Below are 18,266 nucleotides of genomic sequence, written 5' to 3'. Positions count from 1 at the left end.
GTTAAGGATTTTTTGTTGATAATGACGTTCTAGCTTTACTCATGCCCTTTTGAAGGTCGGAAACATTTTCTCCTCTACATTTATAGAGCTCAAGCAATAATTTAATATATCACATTATCAATCTATTCTGCGTATGCAAATATACAGTGTTCCATAGATGAGCGTGTATTGAAGTGGGAGAATCCTTTTTAAAATGGCGAGTACAAAGCAGATTTATTGTAAGAACTGTATAAACATTCATATACATATATCCTTCTTATAATGTCGCTTAAATATCTGAGTAACAAACTCTTCAATGCTCAAATCGGAGAATATATTCAATGTTTCTTGTCTCACACATCATTCAAAAAAAATTTTGTGAACAAAATTGTTACCGAAAGTGTTTAAGATGTACCGATTCCATTTATTGTAAGTAATTTGTAACCATTTTTAACGATTATGAATGCTAGTTTCTAGCATAATGACAGCAAAATCACCATATGCCTTTTAAAGATCGTTTTCTATCCCTTTACGTTTAACTATTTCACGATTCACGAATGATGTAAACTTCTAAAATATTTTTCTCCTCCATAAAATAAATTTCACATTCACTTAATACAGTAGCCAAATGCAAGATGCGCGAAAAGAGTCGAGGAAAATGTTCTCTAGATCCAACAAGTAGGGAAAGAAATGCTTGAAGAATTAGATTTTTCAGTATTATTTCATTTAAAGTCATCAATGGCTTTTATGTTAAAAAAAACAATTTACTCCATGTATAATACCACACAGGCGTTGACTTAGAACAGTTGAATACTTGTCACACAAACCTTGACTCTACCATTTTATAGTTAAGATATTGACTGTTTTTATATATATGTTTATAATTTTTAAGTTCTTATTCTACATCATCTTTTGTCAGTTTTACCTTTCTATACTAAGCAGGAACGGCAACAACAACTGCAGGGTCTGCACGTAACAGTTGCATTTTTTAACATTCTTTCCGTTACGCCTAGGGCGTACCTTTCAAGCAGCGATGTCGCAACTGAGCTGAATATTTCTCAGGAACATGATTCGAAAGTTGGGTGTGTATCGTAATTTCCAGTGAATGGTGAGTAACATCTATATAAAAGTTCAGTAGGTGAGGACTCAGGCACATTTCAAATCCTATAGATATAGAAATGTACATAGGCATAGATATTTAGATATATGTTTATATATTTTACACGAGTGTTTTGTAGTGGTAATTTTGTCGACTAACAAGCAAGCTGTTAAATTGCCTCGCGGTTATTTCGAAAATAATTGATAATATTTCAGTTGTCACTGCAAAGTAGTTGTTTATAATAGCAACTGTAGTAGTTGTTACACTTTCAACATAAGATGAAAACGGCCCTGTAACTGCTGAGATGAGTAGGCACTATTCTTAAGTTGTTTTAAATAATTTAAAACAAATAGATGTTGTTTGTATTTATCTTTGACTATTACTTTCAACTAATAACTTCGCTTTCCACTGTAGTGTAAAAACATTTTCTAAGCCTTTTCAAGTCTAGAAATTGATAAATATATATATACCATAATCAACTAGGACGTTGTATATAGTGGAATATATGAAAAGGTTGTCTATTTTTAAGTTGTAGTTTCGTTTTACAGTTGAGTCTTGTGCTAAATCTAATAGGCGGTGTACCTCCATTACTGGGTTGGTCTTCTTTCATCAGATCCCTTACTTACAAGTTACGCTTAATCATTCTGATATAGTTAGTTTGTGTCATAGTGTTATTTGTCGCCAAATATGTACGGTGCGTTTTCGTTTTGGCGTACTTATTTCATCAAAAAAAAAAAAAAACGTAATGTAGGAGATAATGTTGTTCACGCTCTTTTTCCTTTAGGCTGAAGTTAACATTATGTTGTGTTATCATCTTTATTCATATATGCGTATTACCAGGAGAATATCATAGTTTTAAGAGGATTAAATGCACAAAATTACGAACATTTAGTAGAGTGCTTTAAAAAACATTAATTTGACTTAAAAGGCATCAAATTGCTTAAGTGGTTTCAATTATAGTCCTCAGTCAATGAAATGATATGTTTATTTCTACCCTGTATGTAAAAGTACCTTTGTCATGGATCGAGCTAAAAGAAACCTAATATATTTTGTATCTGCTAACATTATACAATTCAATAAACTACGGAATTAAATTGTTAAATGACACATCATAAAATATCCACTTAAGTTTGTTTGTTTGTTTGTAATTAAGCACAAAGCTACACAATGGGCTATCTGTGCTCTGCCCACCATAGGTATCGAAACCCAGATTCTAGCGTTGTAAGTGGGGGGGCTATACTTAAGTACACACACACATATATATATATGTACTAACAAGTGTTTTGGAAGTCAGCAAGTTAGTTTTTGTAACATATCTTTCGAACCAGAACCAGTTAGATGATTTTGTAAATATTTTGTAATATATTATAGATAGCGGTTTGTTGGAAACCAATGAACTAACATCTTCTTATGAAAAATCTTTTTGCTTTACCAATGATTTTCGAAAAGACAAAGAAGTTGACGAAAAATGGTCACGTGGTTAGGGCGCTCGACTCGCAATTTGCAGGTCGCGGGTTCGAATCCCCGTCATACCAAAACATGCTCACCCGGTCTCCGGATTAGGACACACCATACGCAACTACTCTACTCAGTAGAGCATGGGTTTTCGAAATACATCAACATCCATTATTGAGAATGTTTATATAGACTACTACGCTAATTTTGGGGAAAAAATGAAGTTTATATTACGAACGAATTTGGGAAATTAGAGATCTATTTGTACTGTAATATTTACAAGTGTTATAAGAGTTTAATATTGTTATTACAGACAATTATTCGGAAACCACTGATATTGTTTACTCACGCGGTGATTCATATTACTGACACACTTTTACTAAACCTGTTTCGGAAACACGATGTTGCTAAAAAAATAAATAAAAACAGATTTCTAGAAACAGATAAGTTAATTTTTTTTTCTAAATGGGATTTTCTATGTTACTACTTTATTTTGGAAATCCAATGAATCAGTTTTGGAAATTGAGTGCTCTTTATCACCATTTGAAGGTCTTTAAAACTAGCAATCTTCTATTTAACGAAAATTTAAACGAATACTCTATTTTTCTGAACATGATTATCCTTAGTAGGCAGAGTTATATAGAGGTTGAGCACATTATTTAAAACGATGTTTAAGACTTAATACGGCATTATAGTCTACGTCGCCAAGACTGGTCGTGCTCCATCTGACGATTATGCATCTTGAGTTAGCCCTGCAGCATAGTTTTCCTTGCAAAAGGCTGTGTCTTAATGATGTCAAGTCCAAAGCACATCACTCTAACTGAATACTTTTCATAATATATATTTAATGTATCAGGATGACGGTTTCACAACATTAATTTCAAAAATCCAAAGGTGGCTTAACTGTTATGTCATCGTATGGAATAGTGTGAATGTTACGGTCAATCCCACTATTCGTTGGTAAAAGAGTAGCCCAAGAGTTGGCAATGGGTGTTGATGACTAGCTGTCTTCCCTCTAGTCTTACACTGCTAAATTAGGGACGGTCAGCGCAGATAGCCCTCGTGTAGCTCTGCGCGAAATCCGTAACAAACAAACAAACGAGCACTTCAAGAGTCAAGTTTATATTAAAAAACCAAAACACGGTCGCGCCGACTTAAGTGCAATATCACAACTTCGTTCTAGAAATTTTTATTGGTATACGTCTGCTAATTTTCAAAAGAAAACTTATCCTAAGTGTTTATAAAGCAAGAGTTACAAAGTCTGTTCAGCTTATTTGTCAGAATCCCCAGTAATCATTAACAGTTTATTCCAAATATGACTTCAACAAAATTTCATCCAACAATCTCAACTGTCCTAGCTTTGTATCTAGAGAGATTGTGTCATTTGCTACACAGAAATTCCTCTACAACTCAACTAGATAGATCGAGCAATTAACAAAAAAAACGTCTGACCAGTGCCTTGCTACTAAATATTGCTAGATAGATTGGAAAATAAGGGTCATAATGCCCTTTCATTTATCGATTTTTTCCACCAAATAACTGTGCTAAAAAATCAAGAGGCCCTCACAAGATATACTCTACATACATCCCATCGAGAAACACCATCTGATATCTCGAAAAGCAATGAATTCCACTTTCTCTCAGTCATCGATTTTTAATCTATATGACTGTTCTAACCACTAATAAAGTATTTAATTCTAACCATAACAATTTAGAGGTTATTGTTGGCTAACTATAAAAACAGATAGAGTGATCCTCTACTGATGTTTCCTCATCTGACATTTCACAGAATGAAAGATATGTACTACCAGTGTGTTACTCCTCATCAGCTGAGAGAGAGAGATCATATTACACAGCACTCTCATAATCAGAATCAACTTGCTCATCCACCTCTAATTTCTGGAATAACCAGTTTTCAAGAAGTTCGTCAGGGATGTAGATCTTTCAGTCTGTTGATATGTTCATCACATGTATTCATACCATACAATTGCCAGTCTGGCCAGAACCAAGTTGTTTCTGTGCTTTGTCATAACATCTTTTTTTTTACACCTGGGAGCTTAAATCATTGTTTGCCATGTAGATTGGGCATCCATTCCACATATTCCCGTGGACACTGTGACCCTTCTGTATTAGCTGTAAGGCAATACATCAGATGACTAAGAGTTGTATTTCTCATCCATACACCAGATGATTTGGAGAACAACCAGTCTACTGTTCCTCAGTTGCACAGTATGCCATTATGACACATGGTGAGTTATAATCTCAATCATTTTGGTCAGGGTTAATAAATATAGCAAGCATATTTCAGCCAAATCAACAAACTGGGAATGATGTGGTGAAATACTCGACACAACGCTGCAAACAACTAGCTGTAGAAGTTAGCTCTTTGTTCCGTGTGGGTCTCTCCAGGTGCACTAAAACAAGAAATATCATTGTTCAGCCAATACAGCAGTGATAGACTGCGCTATTGTGTCATCCAATGGAAAAGATTCAACCCATTTCTTGAAGTGATTGATAATGATCAGCACATACTGATTATCTATTTAAGTTTTGGGCAAAGAAATAATTTTATTCAGTTCAATTCTCTTCAGAGTGGCACCTACCACATGAAACCCCTGTTCATGAAACTCCTGGTCGTTTCAGTCCTTGTATTATGCAAAATCTGAATTACTTCGTGTCTTAGAGCTCTTGAAACTACTGGATATTCGTATGAGTGGTTCATGATGACAGTACAAGTTGTTGCATCCACAACTGACTATAAAAATGCCAGGTTTTTCATGCATCAGTAATATATTTGCATATATATAATATATATGGGCATACGTACCTAGCTGCATGGCAAGTAGCACGTAAGCTAGGGCTAGGTCTTTCAAATGTTTTTACTAAGTTTCTGGTTGGTAACATGAGATGTCTATCGATATAGAGTATTTTAACTTCTTGTGTGAATTGGTAATACTGCTATAAGTTGGCAATATCATCCTTCAGCATTTCATGTTATTAACCTGATCAGTTTTGTACAACACGTTTGTGCTCTTACAGCATAGTATCCAACGTGCAATCATAACTTCAGGGTTTTGAAAGTTCATTAGCCAATTCAATGATGCATGGTCTTCTTGAATGGTAAACGCCCTACTATACAAGTAGTGTTGGTGATTTGGACAGATATTAGAAATGCAAGCAATTCTTTCTATGTTGTTCAACATCAGCATTTAAGACATTCAGCTTTTGACTGCTATGTGAGTTCATGCTCTTCACTCTATACTGTACTTGCTACAACCCATGCTAATTCCATTATCGTTTACATTTGTATCCAGGATTGATGGACAATCTTCACGAGAAGAAATCAACACTGGTGCTTTCTCCAAGGTGTACTTCAAGAAATGGAAAATGTCTTCACATTTCCGTGTCCATAGGCTTACTTTCATCGTCCAGTTTCACTTTCCAATATCCAGAATCCAATGGACGCACACCTCCCAACCCATTCAGACATTCATCTATACATAGAAAGACATAGTTGCATGTCACATTGCTCAACTATCTAAAGTACACATAGAATCATTTTATACTTTCATTTTTTTTCACATTCCCACATGGAGATGAATATGCATCCTCAAAGGCTGCATGACTCCGTCCTTTGACAGTCATCCAATTTTAGTGCTGTCGATATCCTTAGTACACCAAAGAAGCATGTGTGGTAGTTGTTTTATTAAGTCAATGTTACCTGTATCTATATGTGTAACTGTTGTTGGACCAATTAGTCATCTGATCCCACAAACACATAACCAAAATTCCTTGAGCAATTCACTGAGGTTATGTTTCTGTTTTGATTTCAAATTGTTTGCACCATCTTCAACTAGAGACTTCAGGTGCTCTGAGAGCTATGCATTTATTTTCAAACTCAGCTTTTAATGGCTGTGATACCAGCAGCCAGTTTATGTCACTTCTGCCTCTGTTACCATGCTGGTGACCATTCCAGCTGGAAGTTGAGTAGCCAAATGCCTATATTTACAGACGAACACTGATACAGTACCTGTGCTTGAACCGGTCACTGCTTGAGCTAATACATCTTACTTTCTAGGTAGAAAATAGTGTGCTTCACACAATAAAAAGTGACAATGCACTACACTGCATCTATAGTATACCCGAGAATACCACTTGCACATAAGGGGAGTTAACACATACTTTTCAACGTGCTTTTCCTTAGTTTACTTTTTCTCAGGTTCAACTTGGTCAGCACTGGAGATTTTAGCTGCAGAAATGTAGTTCGCCTTTTACACAAGCAAAGCTGACTAACAATTTCTACAGTATATTTATCCCTAAGATACCAATGCCTGAACTCAGATTGGAGATGTCCCTTCACTCAGTGTTCAACATTGCTAAGACAGATACACGCATCTCCACACTTTTCTATCTTCTCGCCAATACGGAAAATAAAGTTTGTACTAGAACATTTGATAGAGACATTTCTGCAATCAATAATCAAGCACATCACAGTTAAAGCAGACACTTCTTCTTCCCTGATGCTCATGACACTTTGGGATTACAACTCCAGCCGCAATGGTGGGATGGTCATGAATCCTGGGGCAGAGTAATCCTGCTGACCCATTGAGAACCATGGTTTCAGTATCATGTTGTCTTGTGGCACTTACTGCTGTGGAATTGACGGAGTAATGGGTCAATGTATTGTCGGTGCTTTGGGGTTTGTATAAGCTCTGAAGGCTGTTTTTGAGCAGGGTCTACGGTGCAGTTTCTACTGCTACTGGCTTTCTTTTTTGGTCCAAGCTATAGCTGGATGTGACCTCTAACTGTCATGCCACGAAATTACTTCCAGGAGAAAAATGTGTCTCACTCATGTGATGCAACAATGCAACATGAATTTACTCAGCAACCCCTCAACAGACTTCAAATTTCTATATAATCTCTCAACTCATCCGCATATCCAAGATCTCTGGGGTCCTTGTCTTTGGAGCTTTGAACTTGGTCATTTATGCTGTTCAACTCTCCACAGCTCAATTTGTTAACATGATTGTCTTAATCATTGTAACGTGCCTTGTTCAAATGCTCTATACCATTGAGTACTGGACCCCAACACTCAAAATCAGACTTGCGCCTCCTATGATTGAGTATATCCAATCCAAGCAGTAAGTTGATTGAAAATTTGATGAAAGTACAAGTCCTCTTCTTCTTGAAGTCAAGAGATTTGTGCATTTTGAAGAATGTGGTATCCTCTGGCCAAATCTTCAATGGTTTGATGTCAGGAGTGATTGCACACTTTTCTGCGTATCTCACTGTGTCTTTGACCACTGAATGTTATACTGAAGGTCCAGAGACATGTGCATCCTCAAGAATTCACCCCTATCTAGGCTAAGGCTGCAACGAGTTAATGTGTGATTTCATATTTTGTTTTCATATCACATAATGTCCTCAGCTGTCAGAAGCAGTTTAGAGTGTTGTTAGAATGCTTACCGGCCTTGATGGTTCCTGATAACTCCTACTCTTGCTGGATTGTAGTAAGATGCCACCTGATTTGTCTGATGTTATTGTCAGATTGCAAATTTCATCACTTGGTGACTTTACAAAGCGCCTTACAACGCCAAGCCTTGTTTACGAGTACCTAAGAGGCCTATAGAGGTCGCCCCAGTAAATCTTGGGATGTTCGGGACACTCACTACTATTATTACCTTTTCCCACTGTATTTTGCTCCTGCATACGGGGTGTAACCATTCAAGATTGCATTAAGTACGTCCGGGGTTACCTTCTGTGGCACCCTTCTACCTCTTGGTCCTGAGGATGGATCGAGAATGCCGTAATTACTCTAAGAATAATTAGTGAATTCTCTAGGTTCATAAGACTGTTCTTCTTAAACCTTGTCATATTTGTGAACCGAGTCTTCACTACCGCCCCAGCTTCCTTATCTCCACTGTAAGTCTTATATGGTCTCGGAAAGTTACCTTCTATTATAGCATGATTTACAAAAGCTACTGTACCAGAGAATCAAGAGAAAAAGAAGTCATTTTGAAAATAAACTTTACAATGACATATCCTTTGGCCATGGAAACAAAATATCTTTTTAACTAGTCTGTGGTATTCAGGTCCACTGATATCCAACAGAAAAGTCAAAGTTCCCTCAAAACACAATTTCAGGACTGTAAAGTAACTAATAAATTGAACACAGGCAGTAAAGAAAACAGGTAAAAACAAGCATACTTTGAAACAATATCTTTTTATTCAACAGAAAACAGAAGGTTCTGTTCCATAGGCTGGCCAGGGTTCTTTTTCTGTATCATTTGTCTGCTGTGGTAGGTAAGACAAAGTATGTGGAAATAAAGATTAAAATCGAAAGTATTTTGGAAATACTTAAGTTAAATACTATAGATACCCAAAGAAAGTCAGGTATCCTACAAGTCCACATGTTACATCCTCCCACCAATGGTCTACACGCAATCTTCAGCCGGGTGTACAGGTTTCTGTGTTGCCCTTTGAAAAAGTTGCTTTACAAGAAATCTATAAAGACATACATACACGCTAGTTTCAGATTTAAAAACAAAAATTGTTGTAAGTAGCCTTTATCTTTACATGTTTATGACCTTGAGACATCCATTAACGAGAATGTCATAACTACATCCAGAAACTATAAGTAAGTTTAGAAAAATACTATGTGAATATAGTTGAATAAAGATATATTCAACACCAGTTATGGAAGAATGAAATTCATAATTATTTCAGTCATTGTACTTAGACTATAGTTACCGTATTTCCTACAATATAGTCTACAATAAATTCAGCCTATATTTCAATTTATGAATGTTGATATTACTTTCCACTTATTTCCCACCGCAGTAAGTAATTCTACAAGACGAGGAATAGAGTTATGAAATTTACTTATAGTTGAACAGTCTTACACTTTGGGTAACAATATACTATGTATGAGAACTTTTATTCTTATTATCTTTACTCTCTAAGTATGAATATTGATGTTCTCTTGTCAGTTTGGGTGTCTTATATATCTGGGCAAAGATGTTAAATGTCTGAACTGCAAGGAATATAATAATGATAGGAGTCAGTCTTGGAACCAGAGAGTCAGTTCGAAAGCTGCTCGAATAAAGTTGTTCTGACGAATTATTTAAAGTCCAAATAACCAAGATAATTTGACAAGTTACAGTAATAATTTCGGAATGTCAAGTAGCTAAAGACGGAAGATGTTTATTAACGTGTCTATTTTTTTCAGAAATTTTGAATATTTGGACAATATTCCAATAATTAATTCTTTTCTCATGATAGACAACATTTTCCAATACATGTTTTTACTCTCTCTGCTCCCTTCATCGTTATCTACACGATTAATAACTTCACCAAAAAAACCATTTCTAATATACAAATCCGTTCGTTATTATTTGTGGAGATAATAGGAGAGCTCTAGAAGATCATATCGTACATACAATATCATAATTATATACTGTTCCCGATTCAGAAACATATCACTGATATCTCTACGTTCAGTTAGATGTTACAATAATGATAGTCTGTAACGTTAAAACATATACTGTTTGTTTTTACCTGGTAGGCATTTTGGTTTAAAGTTTCTAAGTCAAGTATTGAGAAACCGCCAGGGATGTTCAAAAAATTTAATTTCTCTTCATCCCGCGCGAGAAGTTAATTTGCCAACTGAGTAGAGGTTTAGCTGATTGGTAAATTATTCCGATTTTACTAATGTAGGGGCGGTTTACGTTAAAAATGGAGACGGCGAGGTTGGCTTTGGGATGGAGGAGGGAAGAGGAGAGCAAATTATGGTACTTGAAACAGGAGTTGTGGTGAAGGAGTCTTATGGACTTATAGTTAAAGTAGTAACAAGACTACGAGTATGCTTTGGCATTTTTTTATGTGTACTCACATGTATATCTTACCTCCTTTTATGTTCACAGTAAAACATATACAGCATCTTTCACAAATATTTTATGAGAAAAGATTACACAGTTAACTGCTCCCTCTTTCTTTTTTGTATCCCAGTTACAATTGGTTAAATATTTTTCAAAGGAATTATACATTTATGTACATTAGGAGAATGCTTATTTGTTGTTGTTACAATAAGAAACTCTATCACTAATTTTCTTAATGCTGTTTAACACGTCTACGCAGAAATGTTTGTTTGCTATAAACCGATAATATCTATTAATAAGATAAAAAATAGTGAAAATTGTCTAACAAAATGAAACAGGAAATATAAAGAAGAAAGTTTGATTTGTTGTGAATTTCGCGTAAAGCTACACGAGGGCAATCTGCAAAAAGAAGAAAGCAATCTTAATGGATAATAGGGTAAAGTTTTGTGAATATAATATGAATATGCAACATAAGGGTTCGGAATCTGACTTTTTATTATCAGTCTAGCTTATTAAAAATGCTACAAAAATGATTTAGCGCTTCGAAATGGCAAAAGAATTTCATCAAGACAACTAAAGAAATTTCTCTTATTGATAACTTTTATGCTCCTGTTATTATATATTCTCGACTAAACACTGAGCATATTTTAAGTTTGAAAACTTTCCATTTGATATCCGTTCGAAAAAGTCTTTGAGAATTCGAAATTTAATTACTTTTATACTAGAACTGAAGACGGCCGTAGCTCTGAGATTTATAAAAAGTTTTTCTTGAAAGTGCAGACATTACGTGTCAAACTCTGATTTGTTAAGGGTGCTGTAAAGCTTTGTTTGTCCTTTCCTGTTTGTTTTTGTTATGGTAGAAAATGACTAATTTTTTTAAAATAACATTATAACATTTATTGTTTGTTTTTAAAACAAATAAGTGAAATGAGTAAATTATAATCTGAGCCATGAAATTGTTTTTCAAAATTAATTTCTCAATTTAATTAGATCTCAATCTCTTTAAATAATCTAATGGTTATCTCATTTATATGTATGTTCGCATGCCCTAAATACCGGCAAAACTCGAAAACATTCAGTTTAAATGTTGTGAAATCTTTTAAAATTTTTAACGTATGAAACAATAATTGATCTTATCTATTAAACCCATTGCGTAATACTTCACCACGTGACTTGTCACATGACTGCGAATAAATAAGGATAAAAATATGTCCGAAGAGAACTTACAATTACATAAGGCAACTTTCTTCAATGAAATGCAAACGCTAAATAGGAGAAAATACATTTGACATTTATCACATTGCTTGATAAGTAACAGAACTTCATTTGAAATAATTTCTCTTAGAAATTTAGACATTGAACTTGTGTAAAAGATTTAGCTCTGTGATTGGCTACATTCTTTATGACGACAGCGTCTTGTTTAGTAACAGCGAATCGCGGTGAAGAAAAGTTGGGTTATGGTTTGTCCTCATAAGATAATTGACAACCTCTAGTCAAGAGTAGGCCAGTATATAAACCCAACACGCCTAGTTATTAACGTCTTGCTACTCTCTGAGGTATCCAGGTAGACAACAAACATGACATCTAGAACTGTACGATTCATAGTACTATTAGGGCTCTTAACGAATGGTAGGTTCATTTGCTTTTTTTCTTCCAGAAAGTATCTAATTTTATAAAGCTTATAAATACAAGTCAAGTGCTTTTAACTTCAAAGTGCGTACTGAATATATTCTAGAGCTATGAGAGTTCATATACACGACACAATAAGTTACAATCCAGGTAAAAGAACCTAATTGAAAATAATATAATTTTATTTGGACATGTATAGGAAAAGTTGTATTATTTTATATTATAGGCTTGTACTTCCAGATATTTAAATAGTCATTCTCAAAAAAAGCGAATGTTTAGACAGTTTTGATGGGCATCTTAAACTGATATTTGAATTGGTTCACCGTGATGTAGTTACCATGATTTCTGTCGTTAAATTCACACTAGTTCTTATAATTATCATACTGAGTTCATTAAATCTGACACTTAGATATTCGAAAATTTACTGGTTTTAGTTTGATCTGGCTATTAATGTGCAGTTTATTTCTATGCTGCTTTAACAAAAATTTCCATTTTCTGTATGTTTTATTAAAATGTGTTCTAGATAGACACGAATAGTTTCTCTCTGATCCAATCAAGAAATTTGTATAAGTAATCCAACTAAACATTTAAAACTATAAATTATGTCAAAACTGACAAATGAAAAATTGTGTAGAATTCGCAAATCCAAATTCTGACGTCATATTTCCTAAAACAGCTTGGTACTTCTGTTATAGAGTAAGTGTGTGTGTGTGTGTGTGTGTGTTTCTTTAACAAAAAACACTTGGACTGAAGAGGATACGTTAAAGTGTCTTATATTGAATATAGCTTGGCTTGTAAAGGTAAAATATTTAATACATGTATTAGATGCACGAAAAATCTATCACTCTTCTGGGCTAACAACTAATGACAGAATAAATAGGGCAAGGCACATATTTAATACATCTACACAGCTTTATGATCAAATATAATTTGAAGTAAGACAAGTAAAAATCGGTATCGACTAAAGGTTACACATCACCTAAATAGTTTTATATGTTTTGCATTTGTTTCTAATATCCAAGCTTTTGCCTGGAATAACTATGTTTTTCCTTTAAATGGGGCCTAGTACTTATTGAGTTCAGTGAGTTACTAAACTAGTAGAACTGCAGGGGAGGGGGAAGCATTCCCGGAACCCATATCTAGGACAGCAGTACCTCACGTCGACACCTTTTTAAATCGTGAGGTCTATGAATCGTGTCTTGTTGCCATCATTACGAAACTTTGGTATTTATGGTGCACGTCCAAGACCAGTTTTCTAATGCAGATAGTGTAAAATGCCATATCCAGCTCAGGGTTACGTTTTATAACTCGTCATGAGGATTGCTCAAGGCACTAATCAAGACGTGATGTTTTTAAGATAACAGGAAAGGTAGGTTTAAAGACACCAGTTATCTGTCAAGGTAGACAGTACGAATGTTCACTGTTACTTGGAAGTACTGGATGGTTGGTTGCAAAGGAAAAAGAAAAATCAGTAGAGCTAAAAGCAAAATAAAAAACACCGTTACATTTTGAACATTAATAAAAGTAATTTATAGAAGTAATTAGTTTTTAGGAAAATCAAATGGCCAGGTATTTTGCATCAAGTTAAAAATGGAAGAAGAAGGCTTCTGTTTTGTTTTAAATGTAGTTAGGCTAATATATATCTACATTTTCTTTCCGGAGGTAAGCTTGCAAAACATGAAAGTAGTGACGTTTTTATTTAATCAACTCTGCTCTTCATAAATTAGTTTTTAACGATCGAAAAACACTTCAACAGAAGGCAGTTGGTGCCCTTTGCGCACTTACTGAAGTAAAGTGGTGATGAATATATTCTAATTTAATATTGAAATATGTTACATGAGACTAAAAAAACGATATATCTAAAGTATAATAGAATCAAGAAAAGAAAATGAGTCAACTTTTGTCAAGTAAAAGATTTAGCAATCTACATTTTGAGATAATAAAGGAGTAACGGTTATGTCTGGCATGCATATCACTTGTTGATCTTCGTGTTATGAACAACAAAAATATATGTCAGAGGAAGTTGATCTTAATGTGTTTTTATGTTCTGTAAAATGTTTAATTGTTGGTAAATATTATGCGAGTGATTTTGTTTACTCAACTTTAGAATGTTTTATAATACATTGAAAATATTAAGTTCTTTTATATGATAACTTTCAACGCTTCAGTAATACACCTGATCACATTTAATTATTTTTTTTTACAATAAAATTAGTTGAAATGACAAATACAGCGGCAATTAAGTTTCTTTATCGTACACTTATGTACTGTTTACAAGTTTATTAATTTTTGAGTTTTATAAACATCATGCTATATCTAAGTCGTCCTCTGGTGGTGTATAGTATATCATATTTAGCCGTCTGATCTGGTTAAAAGTAAATAAAATTAAGTTTCCACAAATTCTATATATTTTGAAATTCATTTTTAAGGAAGTTACGGTTCATTGAAACATTGGAAGCTAGCGAAGAATTAGAAACTAATATGCCTAAAATTTGTCTTAGAAAAACTGCAGATATTTTTCACATTTTTCTTAATTTGTCCGTTAAAGCAATGTATTGTATATATATAAATATCGTTTGAGAGAAGCTTTTCTCTGACCATCAGACCCTACTAACGTGTTCTAGTATTGAAAGAAGGGGTTTTTAAGCACTAAGTAATTTATGGAAGACGAAAAAGATTTTAAATACTATTTTTAGATTTTGAATCTGAATGAGGGGGAGAAACGGTTGCATTGTTTGTGATTTTCGTCATAAATTTTAGGCCTACCGAAATTTGTTGAACATTAAGAATGAAATAGTTCTGAGAAAATAGGAATTTGAATCTTTTTTAAATATACTGTGTAATATAAAACTTAGTTTTAGTTTCCTATAACAACAAAATTTAAGTGTAATTTGTAACAATTTTTTTTATACCATGCTGTATATCATAGAAACATACACAATCAAAATAGTGACAGCGAAAACGTTTTTGTAGAAAAAATCGCAAAGGAAAAACGAGAAAGCGTAGAATATAAAACTCCTAAAGAACACGATATATAAGAATTGTGATTATTTTAATGTTTGAAAGCTAGTAAATGGTTTTAACTTGTAGTATTCTTCCTTGAGCTACATTGATATGTTTTGTATACGGAATCCATTCGTTTCTTAAGGTTAAGAAGAACGAGTGTCTCTGTAATTTCAGAATGTCTTTACGTTTTATCCATTACGAAAATATATATTCACATTGAAAATGTAGTAAACTGTTTTTGTAATTATACTGACATTTAGGTTTTTACAAATTATAGAGTCATTTGGACTTTTTCTTATTTTTTGTACTGTATTTGGTGCCGTTTGTTTCAATTTTGTTCCAATATTTCATAAATGAATGGTTTTTATTTCTAGTACTAGGCGTATCTATCGTTAAAAGACAGGCAGATACCGGAAATGCTGACACTAAGAATGACGCCGACCTATGTAAAGGACGCTCTCCTAGTGAGTATTTCCGTCTAACAACAAAGGAAGACTGCCGAGATGTGGTCCGTTGTTCAGTGCAAGGTCTCTTGGCTCTGCGGTGCCCGACGGGGTTAGCATTTGATGTCGAAAAACAAACTTGCGACTGGAAATCTCAAGTAAAGAACTGTGACCAAGTCGAGAAACCACGGTTGGCCACACCTCTACTATCTACAGACGAGCCAATCTGTAGTGAGAACCAGCTGGCTTGTGGAAATGGTGATTGTATTGAACGTAATTTGTTCTGCGATGGAGAGGCTCAGTGTTCTGATGGATCCGACGAAAACGCTTGTAGTACGTATGGTTATGTTTTAAGGAATAGAGGACGAATTGTTCATAATGAAAATGGTTACTAAGGAAAGTTTAGAACTAGAAAATTGTCAATACAATATATATATGTTACTTTCTTTGTAAATAATAATTTAAAGATGCCGTAAACGTTTTATCCAAAGAACTAAGCACCATAACCATCAATGCCACTTATGTCAAATATTGTCTATTATAGAAACTTCCACTTTACCTATTCAATATAATGAAAACATACACGTCATCATTTAAGTAAATAACGAGTTTCCTAATAAATTAACAATGTGATTATTTTTTCAACATTTCGTAGTTATTATGTCGAATTTTTTGTATTAAGGTTTTCGGAAAGTTGTTATTTTTTGCTTCATTTTGTAAAACTTTGAGATACCAGTGCCAATATTCGTGTACAATCTCTTTTAGAACAAAGTTGGTGTGTCTTGTTATTATAAAACAGAAGATCGGTCGTTTAAAACTGTCACTGATTTTCGTATTATTTGAGAATGAAACTAAATACTGGCGTTGAATTTACTTTGAACTGTATACGCCTGTAGTTTCAATATTCTTTGTTCTAAGGTTTTCATCACGTCCTTGGCAAAGGACTCATATTTTCTTTCATCTCACAATTCTATTGCAAATGCAGTACATTGACATTTCAAAGTCAGGACTAACTACTTTGCGGAAAGTGTTTCAATAAGATATAACATTATGGTTAGAGTTGAGAAATAAGAAACTATGAACTGTATAATTTAGTTTGAAGAATATATTTTCTTTTATAATTTTATTTAAAAATTCCATTTTTTTCTTTAGCAAAAGAAACAGATCCTAACCGAGCGCCTCCTTGTGACACAAAGCAGTGTATTCTGCCAGACTGTTTCTGTTCTTCTGACGGAACTTTAATACCTGGAAACAAAGATCCAAACAATATTCCTCAGATGGTCATGATTACTTTTGATGACGCTATCAACAACAATAATATCGACATTTACAATGAAATCTTCAGGGAAGGCAGAAATAATCCTAATGGATGTGCAATCAAGGGTACCTTCTTTATTTCACATAAATACACCAACTACTCTGCAGTTCAGGAATTTCACCGAAAAGGGCACGAAATTGCAGCACATTCCATCACGTGAGTTTCGATTTGAGACATTCAAACAACCAAATGATTTTAAAAAGTAAAAGAAAAGAAAAAACAACAAGTTTAAATCTTTAGTGTTTAAAGAGTTTTTTCTTTTCAAAATCAGAAAAAATTAAATGTGATACCAACTATCGTTACTTACTGTTCTACTTTAAATGGGAGTACACACTTTATAAAGCCTTGTTGAATCTCTAAAGATGCTAAGATGAAAGCGTTACTAAATTCTTTGCAATAAACAGTAGGCATGGATGTATATTTAAATATATAACTTATAGCGTGCAATAAGTTAAGTAAGCATTTGAATGTGATTCATCTTTTTTAGACACCGAGATGACGAGACATATTGGAGCAGCGCTAATCTCGAAACTTGGGCTAAGGAAATGGCAGGAGTGAGATTAATCTTGGAAAAATATGCCAATATCACTGACAACTCAATCGTTGGTGTTCGTTCTCCTTACTTGCGATTGGGTGGTAACGCTCAGTTCCGTATGATGGAAGAACAAGCATTCCTGTACGACTCCTCCATCACTGCACCTCTGTCTAACCCTCCTCTGTGGCCCTACACCCTCTACTTCAGCATGCCTCACAAGTGCCATGGTAATGGACAGAACTGTCCTACACGTTCACACGCTGTCTGGGAGATGGTCATGAATGAGCTGGACCGTCGCGAAGATCCAACTTTCGATGAAAATCTGGCTGGTTGTGCTATGGTGGACAGCTGTAGTAACCTGATTACTGGAGACCAATTCTACAATTTCCTCAACTACAACATGGAGAGACACTATACTACCAATAGGGCTCCTCTTGGCCTGTTTTTCCACGCCGGATTTCTCAAGCTGAATCCTGAATTCATGGATGCACTGCTAAGTTGGATGGATGAAATGCTGGACAAAAAGGACATTTACTTCGTAACAATGACCCAGGTTCTCCAATGGATGCAAAGTCCCACAGAGCTTAGTTCAATACAGAATTTCGGCCCATGGAAAGAAAAATGTGAGGTCAAAGGTCAGCCTTACTGCAGTATCCCCAACGCTTGCCCATTGACGACACGGGAACTTCCAGGAGAGACCGTTCGACTACATACCTGTATGGAATGTCCCCAGAATTATCCTTGGATAGAAGATCCTACCGGAGATTACTTTGCTTTCAAGAAATAAATATCGTTTCAGCTTTAACTAAGTTAATTTTACATGAAGTTTCACCATTTATGTATTATGCCTTAAAACTCCATCTTTGTCTTTCCAGTATTTTTATAATTTCATACTTCGTTGTCCTTGTTTTATAGATCACTGACC

At 34.5% G+C, this 18,266-nt stretch overlaps 1 protein-coding gene across 1 annotated transcript in view; it reads left to right on the top strand.

Annotated features, from left to right (window-relative positions):
• The first annotated feature begins 11,888 nt into the window (after positions 1-11,888).
• LOC106458937 overlaps positions 11,889-18,266 on the top strand; it is an 8,763-nt gene continuing 2,385 nt past the window's right edge. Inside the window, exons 1-4 of the mRNA XM_013918505.2 lie at positions 11,889-12,039; positions 15,420-15,821; positions 16,641-16,962; positions 17,294-18,225. Coding sequence (XP_013773959.1) covers positions 11,988-12,039; positions 15,420-15,821; positions 16,641-16,962; positions 17,294-18,128 — 1,611 coding nt within the window. The 5' untranslated portion in view covers positions 11,889-11,987 and the 3' untranslated portion in view covers positions 18,129-18,225. The remainder of the gene's footprint in view (positions 12,040-15,419; positions 15,822-16,640; positions 16,963-17,293; positions 18,226-18,266) is intronic.

Source organism: Limulus polyphemus, unplaced genomic scaffold (assembly GCF_000517525.1).
Source record: "Limulus polyphemus unplaced genomic scaffold, Limulus_polyphemus-2.1.2 Scaffold535, whole genome shotgun sequence".
In the NCBI taxonomy this organism is placed as follows: Eukaryota; Metazoa; Arthropoda; class Merostomata; order Xiphosura; family Limulidae; genus Limulus; species Limulus polyphemus.
The sequence above is the reverse complement of the archived record's forward strand: the minus strand, read 5'-3'. Positions and strand labels throughout refer to the sequence as shown.